Source organism: Aquarana catesbeiana, linkage group LG07 (genome assembly GCF_042186555.1).
Source record: "Aquarana catesbeiana isolate 2022-GZ linkage group LG07, ASM4218655v1, whole genome shotgun sequence".
NCBI classification, from domain to species: domain Eukaryota; kingdom Metazoa; phylum Chordata; class Amphibia; order Anura; family Ranidae; genus Aquarana; species Aquarana catesbeiana.
This window is the reverse complement of record NC_133330.1, coordinates 34,097,154-34,118,885: the sequence shown is the minus strand read 5'-3', so window position 1 is coordinate 34,118,885 and position 21,732 is coordinate 34,097,154. Positions and strand designations below refer to the sequence as shown.

General features: G+C 42.6%; 1 protein-coding gene across 3 annotated transcripts in view; it reads right to left on the bottom strand.

Moving 5' to 3' along the window:
- Positions 1-7,117: 7,117 nt before the first annotated feature.
- Positions 7,118-21,732, bottom strand: part of KLF15 (KLF transcription factor 15) — a 53,123-nt gene continuing 38,508 nt past the window's right edge. For all 3 annotated transcript variants that reach the window (XM_073591946.1, XM_073591945.1, XM_073591944.1), the window contains one exon: positions 7,118-11,492. In XM_073591946.1, coding sequence (XP_073448047.1) covers positions 11,324-11,492 — 169 coding nt within the window. In that variant the 3' untranslated portion in view covers positions 7,118-11,323. The remainder of the gene's footprint in view (positions 11,493-21,732) is intronic.

The following is a 21,732-nucleotide window of genomic DNA, read 5'->3' as shown; positions in this document are numbered from 1 at the left end:
ATGCGTGGACTGGATCTGGAGAGGAGAAGAGCATCTAATCAGTATTGCGACGCCAGCCTTATCAGATGAGTCCAATGCCATGTAAGAGACAGGAAAATATTTGGAGGTGATTTTAACCACTTGCTGCCCGCCGTATGACATCGGCAAAGTGGTTGCGATATCCTGACCGGACGTCATATGATGTCGCCAGGATATCAAGCTGCTGCACGCCCCCGGGGGTGCGCATCTGACAGACGTGAGTAGAGGAGAGCCGATCGGCTGCTCTCCTGACAGGGGGGGTCGGTGCTGATTGTTTATCAGCGCAGCCCCCCTCGAATGCCGGCCCAGGACCACCAGGATGCCGCCAGGACCAAATGGGATTGGCACCACACTGGACAACCAGGTATGCCACCCTAGACCACCAGGGAAATGCCAATCAGTGCCTAGGCAGCTGCCAATCAGTGCCATTGAAAAATGCCTGCCAGTGCCAGTGATGCCTATCAGTGAAATCCAGTGCCAATGCCAGCCATCAGTGCCCATCAATGCCGCCTTTTAGTGCCAATCAGTGCCACCTATCAGTGCCCAGCAGTGCCGTCTGTCAGTGCCACCCATAAGTACCCATCAGTGCAGCCTTTCAGTGTCCATCAGTGCAGCATATCAGTGCCACCTATCAGTGCCCATTAGTGCCACATCATCGGTGCCATCTCATTAGTGCCGCTTTATCAGTGCCCATCAGTGCAGCTTATCAGTGCCCATCAGTGAAGGAGAAAACTTACTTATTTACAAAATTTTATAACAAAAACAAAGAAAAAAAAAAAAAAAACAATTCGGTCTTTTTTTATTCATTTAGCAAAAAATAAAAAACGCAGAGGTGATCAAATACCACCAAAAGAAAGGTCTATTTGTGGGAACAAAATGATAAAAATTTATTTTGAGTACAGTGTAGCATGACCACGCAATTGTCATTTAAAAAGTGGCAGCACTGAAAGCTGAAAATTGATCTGGGCAGGAAGGTGCGAAAGTGCCCTGTATTGAAGTAGTTAAAGGAACCTCCAGCGCTGAAGTGGGTTTCCTGGATCAGGATCACATCCCTGGCCCTGAACTCCCTCAAAGCCAGACACCGTTTTTTGATGGAGTTCAGACCTTTCACATTATATGACAACAACTTCAGAGCCATACCAAGAAATTTAGCCAGTGTACATTCAGTGAAACAAGTAGTATCCCAACAGTGTGGGTGTAGGTTAATAGCCTTATATTAAACAATATTCTATATTGTACTGTAAAAGATACTAGAAAAGGGAAGTCCAAACAATAAGTGTAGGCCTGAGTCGCAGCAGAAACTCAGGAATCCTCGGCCACAGCCAGAGGACATTTGAGGGAGCAAGGCTGTCTCCAACGGGTGACTCCATTAGTAGTATTAACAGACAGAAGACTCCATAAAAATCTTACATAGAGAATCAAAGATTCTAACAAAAACAGTCCGAAGCACCTCGATGAAAAGAGAGGGTAAAAAAGAAAGAAACAATTAGCCCTCTATCTCTTGTAATGAGCTGAGTTGAAGTAGATCAAACCAATGAGAGGGGGTTGTGGGGATCTCTGATCCTAAGGGAAAAAACCTCCTGAAAGACGACTTTTAGGAGATCAGGTAGGTTGCCTAGGTCGTTAAGGGTGCTGAGGAGTAAGCCTTCAATCGTCTTCCTCCCACTGGGGTCCAGATCGTAGATGGAGCTGGAGTAAGTCAGGGGGTAGTAGGCATTGGCTGGTAATAGTGGTAAGCCCAGGTTTTTGACAAAGGAATCCCCTTCTTGCAGATCATGGAGGGTATGTTGAGCGCCATCTTTTGTTGCACTAAGACAGAACGGAAAGCCCCAGAAGTAAGGAATCTTGTGTAGTTGAAGGTGAAAAGTGATAGGTCGCAGTGAGCGCCTTTTGGCCAGGGTGATTGGAGAGAGGTTGCTAAAAATTTGTATTCTGTCCCCTTTATAATCTATATGGGAATGGTTGCTGGTAGCCAGGGTCAGCGCATCTTTGCTCTCATAATAGTGGAACCGAACCACTATATCTTGTGGTCTGGCACCTGCAGGAGGCTTAGGGGCCAGAGACCTGTGGGCCCGGTCAAGGCGCCAATCTATGTCCACAATGTCAGGAGCAAGGTGGTTTAACAGGCCTAATAGGTACGGTCTGATGTTATTGTCAGCCACATTCTCTGAAACCCCGCAAATCTTGAAACTTTGTCGTCTCTCCCTGTTTTCCAGGTCTTCTTGGAGAAGCTGTAGCAGGGAAACAGGGTTTTTAAGAGAGGCATTTTCCTCTTCCGGGGCCTGAACATATTGTAATGTCTCATCAAACTTAGTTTCCAATGTAGCTGTGCGCTCACCAAGCTGGTCAATCTCCCCTCTGAGTTCCCTAGAAATCCTCCCCACCTCCTGGGCTATTCCCCTTGTGAGCTGTTGTACTAGTGCCTGGAGCTTGACATCTAGCAGTTCAGGGGTTAAAATGGACTGGAAGGGTGGGGGGTGCTGTGGGGGAAGGGCTTGCTGAGAGTTTTCATCCGCCATCAGGGTGCTAACATATTCCCCTGGGTCTCCTTGTGTAATTGAGACTAGGGATTGAGGCCTAGTCAGGTAACGGTCCATGGTGACTACAGGCTGCAGCCCTTGCAGGGTTCGATAGTAGGGTCTCTGATCCCCTATTTTTACCATGGGGTGCTAGGAGGCTTTAGGGGTCTGTAGGACTTACCCCCATGGCAATTGTGTGCCGATAAAGCTGTGCAGGAGTCCTGAGTTCACATATCCACCATCTTGAAGAGCCGCGCATGCACCACCGACATGTTTTGAAATATAAGAATAAATAAAAGAACAAGGAATGTGGCATATTTAGTGGATTTGCTCAAAGCTGGGAGCTTTGGACTGTGAGTGTGCTGATAATAACACACTGGATTTTACAGTATCTCACAAAAGTGAGTACACCCCTCACATTTTTGTAAATATTTTATTATATCTTCATGTGACAACACTGAGGAAATGACACTTTGCTACAATTTAAAGTAGTGAGTGTACAGCTTGTATTAGGCCTCTTTCTCACGGGGCGGATCAGTGATGATCCGCCCCGTGAACATCCGCTGGCTCAGCGGGGATCGCTCCGCCGATCCCCGTTGAGCAGGAAGATGACAGGTCCATCGCTGCACACTGTGCAGCGACGGACCTGTCAGAGCGCCGCTCTCCCCTATGGGGGGATCGGATGACGACGGACCGTAGTGTCCGTCGTCACCCGATCCGATCCGAAAACGGATGGAAAAGTAGGTTTTTCCTCCGTTACACTTTTCGGATCGGAGCGGGGTCGGATGTCAGCGGACATGTCACCGCTGACATCCGACGCTCCATAGGGATGAATGTATGTCCGTTTTTCATCCGAAAACGGAAGGATGAAAAACGGACATACAGATCGTCCATGTGAAAGAGGCCTAACAGTGCGAATTTGCTGTCCCCTCAAAATAACTCAACGCACAGCCATTAATGTCTAAACTGCTGGCAACAAAAGTGAGTACACCCCTAAGTGAAAATGTCCAAATTGGGCCCAAAGTGTCAATATTTTGTGTGGCCACCATTATTTTCCAGAATTGCCTTCACCCTCTTGGGCATGGAGTTCACCAAAGCTTCACAGGTTTCCACTGGAGTCCTCTTACACTCCTCCATGATGACATCACGGAGCTGGTGGATGTTAGAGATCTTGCGCTCTTCCACCTTCCATTTGAGAATTTGCCCCACAGATGCTCAATAGGGTTTAGGTCTGGAGACATGCTTAGCCAGTCCATCATCTTTACCCTCAGCTTCTTTAACAAGGCAGTGGTCGTCTTGTACGTGTGTTTGGGACCGTTATCATGTTGGAATACTGCCCTGTGGCCCAGTTTAGGAAGGGAGGGGATCATGCTCTGCTTCAGTAAGTCAGAGTACATGTTGGCATTCATGGTTCCATCAATGAACTGTTACTCCCCGATGCCGGCAGCACTCATGCTGCCCCAGACCATAACACTCCCACCACCATGCTTGACTGTAGGCAAGACACACTTGTCTTTGTACTCCTCACCTGGTTGCCGCCACACACGATTGACACCATCTGAACCAAATAAGTTTATCTTGGTCTCATCAGACCACAGGACATGGTTTCAGTAATCCATGTCCATAGTCTGCTTGTCTTCAGCAAACTGTTTACAGGCTTTCTTGTGCATCATCTTTAGAAGAGGCTTCCTTCTGGGATGACAGCCATGCAACCAGTTTGACGCAGTGTGTGACGCAGTGTGCGACGCAGTGGCGTTGCTAGGGGGTGGCTTCTGGGGCTATAGCCCCGAATCTGGGGCCTACAACCCTTGATTTTCTAGGGTGAGCAGGGCGGGTGCTGAGGCAGAGGGGGGGGGGTGGCCCGCTTCTCCTGCTGTGTCAGCTTTAATTTGAATCACCGGGCGCCCGCCGTCACAAAGTCCTGATTCCTGGTATGGCTCCTTTGACAGACAGCACACTTGTCCAATGGACGTGTGCTGCCTATTATAGGTGGGAGCCGATCCAGGAGACAGGACTTATGTGATGGTGGCACTCGGTTATTCAAACTAAAGCTTATACAGCGGGAGACGCCGGCCTGTGTGATGATCCAACCAGCTCTCCTCTTCCTCTCCTCTCTGATCCCCGACACAGGTGAGGGCGATGTGGGCACTGGTGAGGCTGCATTCCTAGACACAGGTGAGGCTGCATTACTGGGCACTGGTGAGGCTGCATTGCTGGGCACTGGTGAGGCTGCATTCTGGAGCACAGGTGAGGCTGAGATGTGGGCACAGGAGAGGCTGCATTCCTGGGCATAGGGGAGGCTACATTCCTGGGCACAGGTGAGGCTGAATTCCTGGGCACAGATGAAGCTGCATTCCTGGTCACAGGTGAGGCTGCATTCCTGAGCACAGGTGAGGCTTCATTCCTGGGCACTGGTGAGGCTGCATTAATGGGCACTGGTGAGGCTGCATTGCTGGGCACTGGTGAGGCTGCATTCCTGGGCACAGGTGAGGCTGCATCCCTGAGCACAGGTGAGGCTGCATTGCTGGGCACTGGTGAGGCTGAGATGTGGGCACAGGTGAGGCTGCATTCCTGGGCACTGGTGAGGCTGCATTGCTGGGCACTGGTGAGGCTGCATAGATGGGCACAGCTGAGCCCTGCATTCTTTATGTAGCGCACTCCTGAGACCTGCATTCTTTATGAAGCGCACTCCTGAGCCCTGCATTCTTTATGTAGAGCACTCCTGAGCCCTGAGCCCTGGGGGTCTCTGAGGACCCTGATGTAAGGGGAAGGCTCTCTAGGGGCCCTAATGTAAGCAAGGGGCTCTCTGGGGACCCTTATGTAAGGGGGGCTCCCTGGGGACCCTGATGTAAGAGGGATCTGCAGTCACATATGTAACAATATTTTATATATATACACACACACACATGTATATTATATACATGTGTATGCCCGTCCAAGCATATGACTTTCTTTACTTCGCTGCTATGGACTCTAGCCCCAGATCTTTTGTAGACCTAGCAACGCCCTTGGTGCGGTGTATGGTCTGAGCACTGACAGGCTGACCCCCCACCCCTTCAACCTCTGCAGCAATGCTGGCAGCAATCATATGCCAATTTCCCAAAGACAACCTCTGGATATGACGCTGAGCACGTGCACTCATTTTCTTTGGTTGACCATGGCGAGGCCTGTTCTGAGTGGAACCTGTCCTGTTAAACAGCTGTATGGTCTTGGCCACCGTGCTGAAGCTCAGTTTCAGGGTCTTGGCAATCTTCTTATAGCCTAGGCCATCTTTATGTATAGCAACAATTCTTTTTTTTCAGATCCTCAGAGAGTTCTTTTCCACGAGATGCCATGTTGAACTTCCAGTGACCAGTATGAGCGATAACACCAAATTTAACACACCTGCTCCCCATCCACACCTCAGACTCATGAGTCACATGACATCGGGGAGGGAAAATGGCTAATTGGGCACAATTTGGACATTTTCACTTAGGGGTGTACTCACTTTTGTTGCCAGCGGTTTAGACACTAATGGCTGTGTGTTGAGTTATTTTGAGGGGGCAGCAAATTTACACTGTTATACAAGCTGTACACTCACTACTTTACATTGTAGCAAGGTGTCATTTCTTCAGTGTTGTCACATGAAAAGATATAATAAAATATTTACAAAAATGTGAGGGGTGTACTTATTTTGGTGAGATACTGTACTTATATGTTGTTCTGCCTGTTTTTTTTTTCAACTGCTATTTCAGATCTGAGGATGCTTACAGAGAACCGCCAACAGTGCTTCTTATAAGATTACAGAAGAGAAAGTCAGCTTTGTAATGGGAAATCTAAACGTTTTTTTAAAGACCTATGAAAAAGTTAAAATTTGTAAAAGATCTGACAATAACATTTATGTAGCTGTTAAAGTGTATCTATTGGCAACATTTGTTTTTTCAATTTTTTTTTTTTCATTATTTTTTATTTTTTTTGCTGTCTGCATTCTGGAGACCAAAGCTAGTATAGACATCGCCAAAAAGACTTGCAATTGTAATTGCAGTGAAAGGTGGTTCTTAAAAGTATTGACTCCGAGGGGCTGAATACAAATGTACGCCACACTTTTCACATATTTATTTTTTTAAAAATGTTGAAAACTGTTTATCATTTTCCTTCCACTTCACAATTATGTGCCACTTTGTGTTGGTCTATCACATAAAATCCCAACATGACAATATGTGGAAAAATTCAAGGGGTATGAATACTTTTTTCAAGGCACTGTATATTTAGCAGACCATAGGTCAGGGGTAGGTAGCCTCGGCCCTCCAGCTGTGGTGAAACTACAAGTCCCATGAGACATTGCAAGACCCCGACAATCACAGGCATGACTCCTAGAGGCACAGGCATGATGGGATTTGTAGTTTCACCACAGCTGGAGGGCCGAGGTTGCCTACCCCTGCCATAGGGGATCAAATAAGAGAAGTGTTCACGAGCAAGAATCTTAAGCTTATATATACATATACTATATTCACAAACCTAATAAAAATAAATAAATAAATATTTGTATATATATTCACAAACCCAATTAAAAAATAAACTAATAAAAACAAGTAAACAAATTATTTTTTTCAGTTTATTGTCAAAGTAAATATACTTTTTTATGAGGACCATAGAAGAAAAATACAGTATTATTTTATGTACATGGCATCATAGAGATATTTTAACTTTTGAATTAATTTACATAAAATTCTGATACATTATTAAAGGCATTTTTTTATATGGAGCTTTCTATATATATAGATATATATATATATATATACAGTATTTACATACATTCATAAGAGGAGGAGTAAACGTCTTGTTCATAGGCAGACTGATAAGAAAGGAAGATGGCGGGGATCCCTGTCAACCCCAAACCCCCAAAAACTTGATACATAGGAGCATTTAAAGTGATAATTGATCTGGTTCCATGCTCCCTGCATTTATAGTTTTGATATCTGAGCTGTCCGAAGGGATCATTCAGCTGCCCTTGGTAGAAGCGGCCATTTTGTTTGTGGTGGCCATTTTGGATATTGACCCAAAAATGGCTCGGACACATTGTTTTCTTTTCTGGAGAACATGTAGGGCTCGCTACTTTGACCATCAATGATAAGAGTCCATTTTTAACTTTCGTTGGCGCCAATGAACAACCGTTGCGAACCTGCCTTTGATACAAGATTGTCTGATACACACATACATCTACATTGATAAGGAATGCACGGATGATTAACCCCTTTGAAGCCAGAGAGACCTATATATATATCACAAAAGCAGCACTATTCAGAAAAATCCAGCAACTAAACAGTTTAAGACAGCTTACAGAAATTTTTTTTTTTGTTTTTTTTGTTTGTTTTTTTTTTTGCCCGGTATACAGAAAATAAATATTTTTTCTCTGATTTCCATTGTCTTCTATTAAGGCAGAATATGTCTTCAAAATAATTAACAGCAATATTTCAACCTCAGGACACAAACGCAAAAAAAAAAATTATTTTCTTTTCCCACATATGGGAAAAAGATACAATTTTCCTGGCGATATTTTGTTCAGTGGTCATCAGTGAGGCACTGGAGGGGTGAAGCATATTGGATACAAAATAGTTCATACGCATTGTTTTTGGTAGAAAACGAAACACCGCACTTGCAATAAAAAAATAGATTTAATGAGGATACTGTTGTACTGTAACTAAAACACAATCATAAACGCACAGATTTTTTTTAATAAAAAAAGGCCAAAAATCTGCAGTATTTGATATAATGTATATTATAAGAAGGAAGGCTTTTTTTTTTTTAAAACAGAACCCCAGGCAATCACAGCTTAGTAACAAGTAAAAGAAAAAAACTAAACAAAATGGCAATATTGGAATACATTCTGTATATAATTTTTTTAATTGTTGTGGCGTATAACTCAGCCACCGATGATTCTACATTTGTAAATGTATTGTTTTGCATTATTTGTTTTATTAATATTTTTATAAATATTATTAAGATGTACTATCTAATTATTTGTTTATTACTGAAAGGCAAGGATTTCTAGGTAATGAAAATAAAGGATCCTCCTAGGTTTGTGCATATTTTCGATGTCTATAAAGTATCAGTATTTTTTATTAGCCTTGCAGTGAAAAGTTAAAATCTAGTATTTTTTTTAAATTCCTTTTTGTTTTCTTATTTGCTTTTTTTTAATACAGGATTAAAAATAGCTAATTTTTTTTTCTTCATGCTTTGAGATAACAGTGGCAAATTATTTGTGAAAAGTGTATTATTTTCCAGCTAACATGGACCTGGTTTACCCATCAGAAGAGCACAGCAGATCCCTCATAAAACGTCCGACTGGTTTAGGATGCGAAGGATGTGTTTTGGCATATTGAGACCTTGCAAAGAATTTATAACATCCGATACGGTGATACATTCTTTGTTCACAAGAAAAGAATATAGGCCAAAATGTGCAAAAAAGTATTATAGTACATAGCAGTCATTTAATATCATTTATAAAAGTGATTTTTGCTAGGACTAATAAATACTGGTGTGGTTTCTGTTCCTAAGAAGGTCTCCATTCAGCCATAATGTCACGGTGTGATGTCTACTTTTTCTACATCCTTATTTTGGGGAGGGGGGATTATTTTTATTTACTGAGAAATGTAAAAGTTCCACAGAAAGGCTCAAAGACGAAAAACAGAAGTTGTAGCTATGTGGAAATAAATAAAATCAAGAGATGGGGCAATATTTATCGTTTTATATCATAATTTAGGATAGACCAACTTTTTGAGGCAAACCAACCAATGAGGTTTTTTTCTTCCAGTGAAATGCCTTTGGTAAAAAAAAAAAAAAAATATATGATTGGCTGCAACAGGATTACTGCTCTTTATATTTCCATCTTTAAGAAAAACCCTCGTGTTTTAGTGAAGACTTATTTGGCCTATATGTTGACCAAGTTAATGATAAATCTTTGTTAGAAGTACAAAAATTGTCAGTTTGTTTCTCCAAGAATCCTATATTGAAAGACAGTCAATGGGAGATGTCTTTCTTGTGTTACCATTCATTAGGGCTGATGTACAAAAACTTTGGCAAGAATGGAGAAGATGCCAATGGCAATCATGAGTTACCAATGTCTTGACCAGTTGCCATGGACAGCTTCCAAATTTGCCTCAATTTTTGTACAATTGCCCTGCAGTACATCTCTAGATATATTCTCTATACTTATATACACTCCCTGATGTTTGATGAGTGTGTATTCAGTTAGCAAAATGGCAGCCTTGTAGTGACTATCAACATGGTTGCCATTGCTTGTGTGTAAGGGTTTAGCCAAAAAGATGGGTGATGGAAGAAAGCAACAGCATAGCTGCCTTTGCTGGCTGAAGAGTATGAGTTTAACCAACAAAATAGGTGATGGTGGAAATCAACAACATGGCTGCCTCTGTTCACTTGAGAGTGTAGGCTTAGTTAGCTAGCAAGATGATTGCATAGTAGGAACGATCAACATGGCTTGCTCTGTTTTCACAAGAGTGTAGGTTCAGCAAACAAGATGGTGCCTAGTAGTAACCAGCAACATGGCTGTTTTCTTGATAGTGTGGGTTCAGCCAACACGATAGCTAGCTAGCAATATGGCTGCCTAATACTAACAATCGACATGCCATCCTCTGTTTTGAGAGTCTAGGTTCAGCCAACTGGTATCAACCAACAACATGGCAGCCTTTGTTTGCTTGAGAATGTGGGCTTAGCAAGATGATGCTTGGTAGTAACCAAAAGCATGACTGTTTCGGTTTACTTGAGAGTGTAGGCTTAGCTAGCAAGCAAGATGGTTACATAGTAGGAACCATCAACATAACTTGCTCTGTTTTATCAAGAGTGTAGGTTCAGCCAACAAAATGGTGCCTAGAAGTAACCAACAATATAGCTGTCTCTGTTTTATTGATAGTGTGGGTCCAGCCAACACGATGGCTGCTGGTAGTAACCGACAACATGGCTGTCTCTGTTCACTTCATGGTGTAAGCTTAGCTAGCTAGCAATATGGCTGCTTTGTAGTAACCAACAACATGGCCTCCTTTGTTTTCTTGAGCATGTGGGTTTAGTGGATGCTGGTAGTGGCCATCAACATGATTGTCTCTGATGGTTTAATAGTGTGTGTGGGCTTAGCAATCAAGAGAGCTGCTGGTGTAAACCAACAAAATGGCTTGCGGGTGGGTTTAGCCAACAAGTTGTCTGCCTATTAGCAGCTTTTAAACAGTATAACATATGCGGATATTATATATAATCCTATAATTTCTTTATGCCACATTAAAAATATCCAAGCATATCGAACTTTTATAAAACCTGCCTTTTTTAAAATGCACATTTTATATACACGTATTGCTATTTTTCTCTATATTTAGCACCTTTGCTGGGAGGACACTTTATGAGCCACAAGTGAATTCTATACAAAATGGCCAGCTGAAGTGGTGACCAGTTTTAAATAATGTTCTATTAAATGATCATTTGAACTGAAGATACTTCAAAAGATACACATTTACTGACCCAATAATTGGACTTCAAAGGAGAAAAAAATAAATAACGGAATCAAGTTATTTAATACCCCCCTCCCATATAACCGTTAACTTCCAGAATGTGACGCAGATGAATTCCCTGGTCCTTCCAGGATGCTCCATTCACAGCCATGGTAAATAAACGTGGAGTTACAACTGTCCAGTCGAAACCAAAAAAGGTCTTTTTTTTTATTACACACAATAAGTTACGATGGGGAGATGGACAAAGTGCTTTGGGCTTCAACTCTACGCAGGTCGCTGATACTATCGCGTTCAGTTTGATAAGCGGGTGGCGCGGCTGCTCCTTGGAAATCTGTGCACCTTGATGTGTTTGGACAGGTGGTCGCTGCGGGCAAATTTCTTTTCGCAGACGGCGCACTGGTAAGGCTTGACCCCAGAGTGAGACCGTCGGTGTCGGGACAGCTCATCAGACCGGGAAAACCTACAAAAAAGGAGAAAAAAAAACATTTAAAACTTAACCAAGCATACATTTTCACAACAAAGTCCAACATTCTCAACCCCAGGAAACGACTACATACACTAATGGAGTATCTGTTTTACTTGTCAAAAGATTTGTATTTCTGTCCATTTAGTTCTATAAAGTAAACCACTCTGCCACACAGAACAACCTTATCTGCAGGTTGGGAGACCTGACTTTTAAAACCAAGTACTATGGTCACATGTACCTATTATCAGCATTGGTTCATTATACCAGGGTGGACTTATGAAGCGTCCATTGAACCCAATGAACAACATTGAAACCTTGCTCATTACTGGGTCAAGGGTATTTGTAGAGATGGTCATGCTTTACAGCAGTCTTTTTTCACTAGGGTTCCTCCAGAGCTTGCTAGGGCTTCCTTGAGCTGTGGCTGATTGGCATCCCATTTGACAATGCTGTATGGTTCCAGGAATAATCACTTGTTCCACAAGAACCACTTGACAGAGCCAGCAGCTCCAATAATCTTTTTTAGCTATCTGCAGAGGTGGCATTCTGCCTACCACTGTAAGTGAAGCATTTTTCCACTGGCCTCCACTGTAAGGGGTATTTTTTTTCTCACTGACCCTCGATGATTTGCCTTTAGAAGGGATAATTTAGAAGACCCAATGGTTTTAGGAGACCTGAGAATTTTTTCTAGTGTTCCTCTAGGGTAAAAAGGTTGAGAAAGGATGTTTTACAGACTCGTGGGTTAAAAGCCTTATATATGGACCACCGTCATCGTCATCAGATTCCAAAAATATATTAAAATGCCACCTCCACTTACATGCATGCCAGCAGCTCCAGTTTTACCCCAAATATAGTTGTCCATGAAACAGTTCCTGATTGTAAATGCAAACCAGCTCTATCACTAAAACTGTTCTTTTCCTACCAATGATAACCTTTTTTGCTTTATGTGAACCTGAACCATTCATCTCCTTGCTTAATATTAATGTCCCTGCCACACTCACAAGCACACATAGTGGTGCCAATTTAGCCAGAGGCAGATTCATTTATCAGAAGATTAATGAATTGTGGGAAGAAACAGGCACACCTAAATGACACCCACACACATGAAGAGAACATACAAACACATTGAGTCCATGATGGCACTTGAGCATAGGACCCCACCTTTGGAAGGTAAACGCACTAATAATGTATCCACCATGTTGACTAGTTTATGGTCCGATGTAGTGGTTGGGTATCATGACTACATCTGTCATGCAAGTGTGGATCCACTGCCCTAAAATCTAAATATTGGGTTCCTGGAGCTGGGGAATGTTCCCGGAGAGCACTTTAGAGATACTGTGGTGTCTCTAAAAATGTCTTTATCTCTCTCACATCTGCATCTATTTTTCTTGAAAGTGAATTTCAGATATATCGATGACATAATCCAAAGTTGGAAATGTTTAATTGTACATAAAAGCCAAATCCCTTCTCTTGGCTGAATCTGTAATCCCTAATTGTAAGCAAAATGAAATTATCCATAATAATTTTTCTTAAGCCAGAATAGATATGTGCCAGATGTATTTAAAGGCACTGCTACAGTCTATGACAACATTCAAGTGCAGCAGAAGAATAATATAGAATTATGCTGCTTTATGGGGACCTATGTAAGTACAAATTTTCAGTCACTTCCTGTTCTGTCAAATAGACAAGAAATTAAGAGAAATCTGCCTGATTGGAGCACAGACAGCAATACCAATTCAAGAAAGCTCTAACCATTTCACGCTGTATTTAAGGGCTCATTTACAATAATAGCATCCCTTGCCACCCCTATAAAAAATGGTTCATGGTGGATTGCTTTTCTGCAGTCATATAGGTGGCTGGGAGGTGATTTGCTGCCTCCATAGGTGACTGGTATGCGATATATTACCTCCTCACTACCAGTTTAAAGCAGAGTTCCGCCTGAAAAAAAAAATAACAGTCAGCAGCTACAAATACTGCAGCTGCTGACTTTTAAAATAAGGACTCTTATCTGTCGAGGGTGCCCGCGATGTCCTCCCCTGAAGCTGACCCGTTCCTGGGCTCCGGGGTGGAGGTGTCAGCATCTTAAGTAAGGGAATCAGGAAGTGAAGCCTTGCGGCTTCACAGCCTGGTTCCTACTGTGCATGCGCGAGTCACGCTGCGCGTTTTGAGTGGTCCCTGCTGTCTTCTGAGACCTGTGTGTCTCCCAGAAGACAGGGGGGGGCGGAGGAGGGGACAGACATGGCGTAGATTGCAGCAGATACTGCGGCGATATTTTGCCGGAAGTGGGAACAAATACCTGTATTAGACAGGTATCAGTTCCCCCCTCCCCCCTGAAAGGTGCCAAATGTGACACCGGAGGGGGGGAGGAATCCAGACAGCCGAAGTTTCATTTTTGGGTGTAACTCCACTTTAACCCTGATAAGCGGGCACCACCATGCTGCAACCAAATACATTGTACACGGTTGCAGGGCAGTTGCGCTGCATTCACTGTAGGTACCACCCGCTGAACCCAACGGGAAAAACATTTTACTGCTACTGTGGCATGCGTATAACTCCCTCTGCTCACTGTGTGAGGTTAAGATAGGCGTTTGGTAAAACTACAGCCCAACTACCTATTTTTATTGCGTCCCAGCTACAAGTGTGAACAAGACCTAACTCTGACCCCTTTCCCACTGGAGGCAGTTTTCAGGCGTTTTAGCACTAGAAATAGTGCCTGTAAAGTCCCTGAAAACTGCCTCCCATGCCGCCTGAATGTGAAAGCTCGAGTGCTTTCACACTGGGGCCGTGCACTTGCAGGACGTTAGGAAAAGTCCTGCAAGCAGCATCTTTGGGGCGGTTTAGGAGCAGTGTATACACCACTCCCAAACCACCCCCTGGAATGAATGGGAATCGCTTCCGAAGTGCCACAGCAAGGGCGCTTTAGCCCCTTCTTTGGCCCTTAATGCGGCCGCGGACCCAATGTGAAGATAGCCTTGAGCGGGTTAGAAAGGGATAACTTTCTGTACATTTTTGCCACTTTTGATTATGCCGTAAATTATTGGTTTTGATTGACCGCAAGGGGATAGCATCAAAGTTTGCTTTAATTGACCCCCATAGAAAATTCTAATTGCTGTATTTATTTCTGGTTTTGATTGATTGATTAATTCCAATTTTGGAGGTGTTCTCTACACCAATGGTGTTCATAATGTCTTCAGGTTGCCATATCACATTGAATTTTACAGAAAGAGACAGCACTGCTTTACACGTCATATTGTAACATGACATTACAGTATTACTTGTGTAGCAATTGTATATGCTATATTATTTTTGTTTTATTTGCTATTTTTTTTCATGAAAGTGGAGTTATCCTTCAAAAGAGAAGTATGGCCAAAGTTTTTCACCATTCTTCTCTTTTGGGTCACAGGAGTGCACTTACTTTAGCCCAGAATCAGCCGACAGCAGGCTAAAGTCTGCTGTCAGCTGACATCACAGAGCCGCTCCGGGTTCTGGAACAATGTTGACAGTATTGTTAGGATTCACCCAGCTGCCTGACTGACAGCTGGCTCCATCTCTCAGCACTCGGCAGAGAGCTGAAGCCAGCTGCGCCTGCCCCCTTTGCCACCTGGCACTCCAGTTAGCGCTGGAGGGGCAGAGTGAAGAGCAACGAGTGACAGTCACTGCTCTCTGGTCTGAAAGACCGAGAGCAGAGCAATCAACGGTCATGTAATGGCACAGTTCTCAGTCTTAGAGCCGGCAGGGGACAGCTGCAGCATAGAGGTGAGTATATATGTTTGTTTTTTAAACCCCATACTTCTCCTTTAATGTTTTATTGTTGTTTTTGTTTCTGGTATGTTTTTGCTTTAATTGCTATTTTTTCTCGTTTAACATAGTTTTGCTTTATGTTATAGTAATGTGATTTTTTTTTATACTAAAATATCCTAAACTTAAAACACATTAACATTTATGCAAAACAGTTACGCTGTGCTTATATTTTCCCATATATGTATTTTAATTCTTTAAACATTTTATTTACATTTGTTATATAGTAAAGCCCTGTTTGCCATATAAAATTGGGCAGGAAATGAGCTCTGTGTAAAGAAAGCTCTCTCATCAAGGCCAAAACTTTCCCGAAATTTTCAGTTCTTTACCTTATGAATTACTCTTTTATAGGAACCAAGTTATACTTTAGGTTTATTGGCCTTTATCGTATCCTATCCTACATAAGACTATATACTCATTCTACTGTATATTGCTAGGTGGAAGTACAGATGGAACATGATTTGACACACTGTATCATGTGTTCTTCCATGCCAGCAAACATTGTGACAATAGATTTCGCGTCTCTTGTTGCAACACAGAGCAATGTGACACTGCTCATCAAACCAGCTGCTACTGACTCATCTGGGAACAATCCCACCTATTCTCCAGAACTGGAGTTACATTGCATAAACACAACTTCTCCTAATATATTTCAGTATCCAAAAATGTAATCTTCAGCCACCACCCTTTTCCTGACCTCCAGAGATAGGGACAGAGTCAAAATGTCTTCTTTCTGCTCTTCCCAACCTCCAGATTATGGTGTAGAATGTATTTTTCATGGTAGTATATTACAAGGAAACATGCTAAAGCCCCCCATTGTCTATAAGGTTTCTGATAATGTGTCCAACCACGAGCGCATGTCCAAAAACAAGCCTTTGTTGGTGACTCTGGTAAGGAAAATAGCAGGGAGGGATCCACTTGGAACCACGGATCAAGTAAACAGCAGTTCTGAGCCTACAAGCAGTGATCACTTCTCTGCCTTTTGGTTAAGATTAAATAAAGATAGTATCTTTATTAATCAGTTTTCCAGGCTTTTCCCCGTTTGAAGGCAGAGCTCTTCCTAAGTACTAATGCCTTGCTGGTAGGAATTGGTCTGCATTTGTCTGGCCTGGGGCTGAGAGATGCAAGGAGCTCCCAGTGAAGTGCCCCCTAGGAGCGTTATTCCAGGGGTGTTGGAAGAACACTTTGGGTTTCATTGGCACTGGGTCATGTCCCTTTTTTGCTTTTCTGCACTTGCTTCTTGAAAGGGCCTTTTTGCCAGCTTAGAGCAATTTTTACACCAGCTGAAATGCCAGCAGTGTGTACTTTTGTTTTTAAATTCATGCACCTAGACTAAGGGTTCAGATTACCGGGACCTGCCCTGATGTTGAGGGGAGGATCTGTGGCCTTCAGGTCTTTTTCCACTCCCCAACCAGGAGGTCTCTCTTCGGGACAGCCCCCCCATCAAGTACTTGGAGGACAGGCTTTGGCAGGTCCCAAAGAAGTGGGGTCCAACTGGCTTTGGCCAAGGTAAACCATGGAGTACCTTGCCCTGTCAGGACTCTTGTGACCCAGAGGGGTTAGGATCTGAGGGAGAGCCCCCCACCAAGTACTTGGATGACGAACTTCAGCAAGTCCCTAAGCAGTGGGGTCCTCCTGGCTTCAGCCTAAGTAGACTATGGAGTGCCTTGTCCCTGTCAGGGACATTGCACCCTGGTGGGGGTTCAGGGTTCTAAGCGCCCCCTTCGGAGGTTTGACAGTCTCTGTATCCACATGTGCATTTTTGTGTGTTGTGATTTTATGGTTCATCTCTTTGTTTTACAGGGGTTCGATAAGCACTGAACCACGGAGCTCCAAATTAAAAAAAAAAAAAGAGAACAGTGAACACCTCATTTTGTTCAGCAAACACTGCAGATGCCAGAAATTAGTCTCAGTTTATTTTACTGTAAACTCTGTGTAATCCACTGAGTCCAGAGACCTCCTTAAATGTGAGATGGATGGATTTGACTTCTGAATCTGTGCCATTTAACTACCTGATTTGGCAATTTTTTTTTCTAAATATTATGAGTAATAACACCAGAGACTGTTGATCTGGGGAATATTCTATTGCCTTGTGGGTTAGTAAGGATTTCTATATATCTACCTATCTATCTATCTATCTATCTATCTATCTATCTATCTATCTATCTATCTATCTATCTATCTATCTATCTATCTATCTATCTATCTATTTTTTCTGTTGGTTGAACTTGAAAGACTTGTGTCTTCTTCCTCTGCTGCACTGAGTTCTCCCCTACTGAACTATAGAACAACTCCTCCTTATGTCCTAAAGATGAGGAAAGGGCAAAGTTGTCAGAAAACAGAAAGTTGGGAGCTCGCCTTCAGATTAACAGACATTTTGTATCAGATATCTGTACTGTATTTTAAAGGGAGATGTGCATATAAATTGCAATGATGTACTAAATATGTCTTTGTTTACCTATTTTAAAGGGCCAATCCACCCAAAAACAGGAGGTAGTGTTGTGATCGGGCTCTTTGTAGACATCCATCTAATTCTCTTTCCACTCCTATTCCTTGGTAATTGAATTTCTCCTCATGTATAAGTAACACAGAGTTGAGCACATCAATTAGGCTAAATAAATAATGTATAAAATAAGGCATGGCACAACGTACAGCGCAAGGGAGGGGTGCGACAAACGCTTGTCAACACGCAGTATTGCTGATGAAGAGCCTATAAATCAACACAGTGTGACATCATTGGCAGAAGGGATCGTACAATATTAATGTGAAATCTAATTGTCTAATCTATCTGTGCTCAGTCTCCTTTTACAGGACTGTGTCACTCTCCCTGCAATGGGCAGGTTGTGCTTTCGAAATTGAAAGTTGTGAAAGACATGTAGGTGTACGCCGTTCAGAATTAGGCCTCAACACATAAAGCTTCCCTAGCTAAGGAAGCTCCTACAGAACAAGTTGCATCAGAAAATTGTGTATAATAGATATATATATATATATATATATATATAAATATATATACACACACATATATACAAATACATACTGGATATATATATACTCTGTTGTCAAATGTATTGGGATGCCTGCCTTTACACGCACATTAACTTTAATGGCACCCCAAACTCACTCATCCATGTCTTTATGGACCTTGCTCTGTGCACTGGTGCACAGTCATGTTGGAACAGGAAGGGGCCATCCCCAAACTGTTCCCACAAAGTTGGGAGCATGTAATTGTCCAAAATGTCTTGGTATGCTGACGCCTTAAGAGTTCCCTTCACTGGAACTAAGGGTCCAAGCCCAACTCCTGAAAAACAATCCCACACCATAATCCCCCCTCCACCAAATGATTCGGACTAGTGCACAGAGCCATCAAAGTTTGTGTGTGTGTAAAGGCAGCCCAATACTTTTGACAATATAATGTATATATGTACCTTGCAAGTTCTGGGAATTCTGACAGAACAGTTGGCCAAAAACCTCACAATCACACCCGTAAAAGTTTGTTGGACAATCCACTCCAAAAACAAAACTTTGGAGTTGACCCAACTTTGCATTTATTACAGTCTCCACACTGCTAGGAAGGTTCTCCTCAATATTTTTGAATAAGTTTGTGGGAATTTGTCCCCATTCAGCCAAATGAACATTTGTAAGGTCAGGCACTGATGGTGGATGAGAAGACCTGGCTCATAATCAGCATTCAAATGTATCCTAAATGTGTTCAATAGGGCTGAGGTCAGGGCATTGTGTAGGCCACTCAAGTTTCTCTACACCAGACTCATCAACCCATGGAGCTGGCTTTGTGCACAGGGGTACAGTCATGGAACATAAAAGGGCCCTCTCCAAACTGTTACCATAAGGTTGGAAGTGCACAAATGTCTAAAACCTCTTTGGATGCTGTAGCATTATTACTACCTTTCACTAGAAACACCTAAGCTCAAATCATTTGTGGGTTGTTCAGATATTTTTGCCTATATAGAATGGGTATGATAGCCAGTTGGCAACTGTAGGGGATGGCTTTCTTGGTTGGGCAGAGTTTACAGATATTCAGATATAAAGGTTCATATCAAGTGGGATGTGGATACCTTATGAGCTAGGGTAGTAGAGTAGTAGAAGTCATGGTCACATGCCCATAAGCAGTTGTGCCCACCATACTTACACCCTTGACAATAAGATATGTAATGACCAAAGGTCCTTTAAAAAAAATGTCCATGCATCATGACATTATGTCCATCAACTCAGCAGAACTATCACAGGCCTAAGAGCAGTTGTGCCCACCATACTTGCCCACCATAATCGATCATGAGATATATAATGACCCGAGATCCTTTAAAAAAAATGTCCATGCGTCATGACATTATGGAGTTGATTTACTAAAACTGGAGAGTGCAAAATCTGGTGCAGCTCCGCAGAGAAACCAATCAGCTTCCCAGCTTCCGTTTTTTTTTTTTTTTTTTTTGTCAAAGCTTAATTGATCAAGCTAAAGTTAGAAAGAAGCTAATTTGGCTACCATACACAGCTACACCAGATTTTGCACTCTCCATGTTTAGTAAATCAAGCCCTATGCTCATCAACTATTACAGGCCCAAAAGTTGTGCCCACCATACTTGCACCCTTGACAATGAGATATGTAATGATCTGAGGTCCTTTAAAAAATATCCATGCATCATGACATTATTGTGATTAACTCAGCAGAACTATCCTTATAAACTTAGCTATACATATGATTGACCATAAAACAGATAATTGAAATTTGCCACACTGAGGTCCACATGGTGTTTAAGTCATAGACAATTATTCGCAAGACCACAACCTGCGTAAGAATGACTTTACAGTCACGCCTGACCTTGCAGGCTGAAAATCCATACCACCGGTCAGGAGATCTGTACAGTAATTTGTGTAACCTGTCTCCACCACAAGTCCATTCTGCAGTTTATTTAAGTTACACATCACGCGGCCCCTATTTTTGGCAGATGTTAAGCTTGGTCATGTTAGGCATGAGCACTGACCGCCCTACAACTGCCTTCACTTTTCAAAGACAAACCTTGAAAGTCAATGAATTGGCAGGTTGCTGTCATCTCGGGAATTAAAGTCACTTATGAGTCACTAGAATACCATGTTCCCTGACATTACAGGTCACATGTTATAACAGGTTGTAAGGATGCAGGCAAAAGCAGATCTAATCTGATCCTGTTAATACAACAACACTGAGAGTTTACTACAGGTTACAAACACATGTATCCTCTCCAACACACCCAGAGCAATTATCTGTTCGGTATGTGTATTATAAGGGAAAGTACTATTGATTTACTCTTGTACTCTATTCACACACCCCTGGAATCTGAATTTGTATACTAAAGGTAATTATTAAAGTTATTCCATTGATGGGGCCAATTCTCTCCCAGTTGTTTTAACAGAAGGGGTCCAGCAATGGAGTCATTGAGAAGGCCTTCCTCACAAAGTGGGGTTCCAGGCATGTTTTTTTCTGTCCTTTTTTTGGATAAAGGTTGAAGGAGTTAAGCTGGCCATAGATGAATATTTTTTTTCCATTCAACCAGCAGGTTGAACGAAAAAAAAAAAAAACTGACCCGATTCCCCCATCCCCCATTGAGGTGGATGAGCTAATCCTCCCCACTGTGTCATTGTATCCTGACAGCAGGGAGAATTACCCACCATCAAAATACACAGATTGGCACTGCAATAGATAACCTGCAGCGCTGATTGAGCAGCTAAAATCCAACAGGGTGGGTGAACAGAAGTCAGAAGTCAGTAAATCAACCTCTGTTCAACCACAGTGGCCATACATGGATCAAAATTTGTCAGTTCCTGCTGAACAAGCACAATTTTGATTCATGTATGACCAGCTTTAGAACCATTATTGGATCTTATTGCACCTTATAGGTCCACTATTGCACCTTTATCTCTGCAGGGAAGATTTAACCTCACTTCCTGTTGTGTCAATAAGACAGGACATGAAGGGGAATCTCTCCATCTTGGTTTAGTTGCTGTTTGGGTGTTATGCAGGACAGGAAGAGAGAGGGGGCAGCATTAACAACCATTGGGTGAAAAGGTCAGTGCACCATGCGCATGAAAAAAGGTGTACTGAAGTTCCATGTGAGACCAAACCAATGGTCCTCTTTATCAAGTTGACAAAACAGATCAGGGAACCCCATGTCTCCAAAATGTTAGTTTGGTCATATATGGGACTTTAGTAAATAATCTTTCATGCACATGGTGTTGTGGCTTGCACTTGCAATAGATTATTGACAGCGCCCCTGATTGCCTAGCAGCCCCTATACCATCGCGATTGCATGACAGCCTGGAAAGTATTGTTAAATCTAAGCAATTAGAACCAGACAGAGGTCCAAATTCTCTAAAAGTCTATCAACAATGGTTTCCCAAATTCTCTCAGGGACTTCCCTGGTAAGATCTCTGTGCTTACATTCTTCTT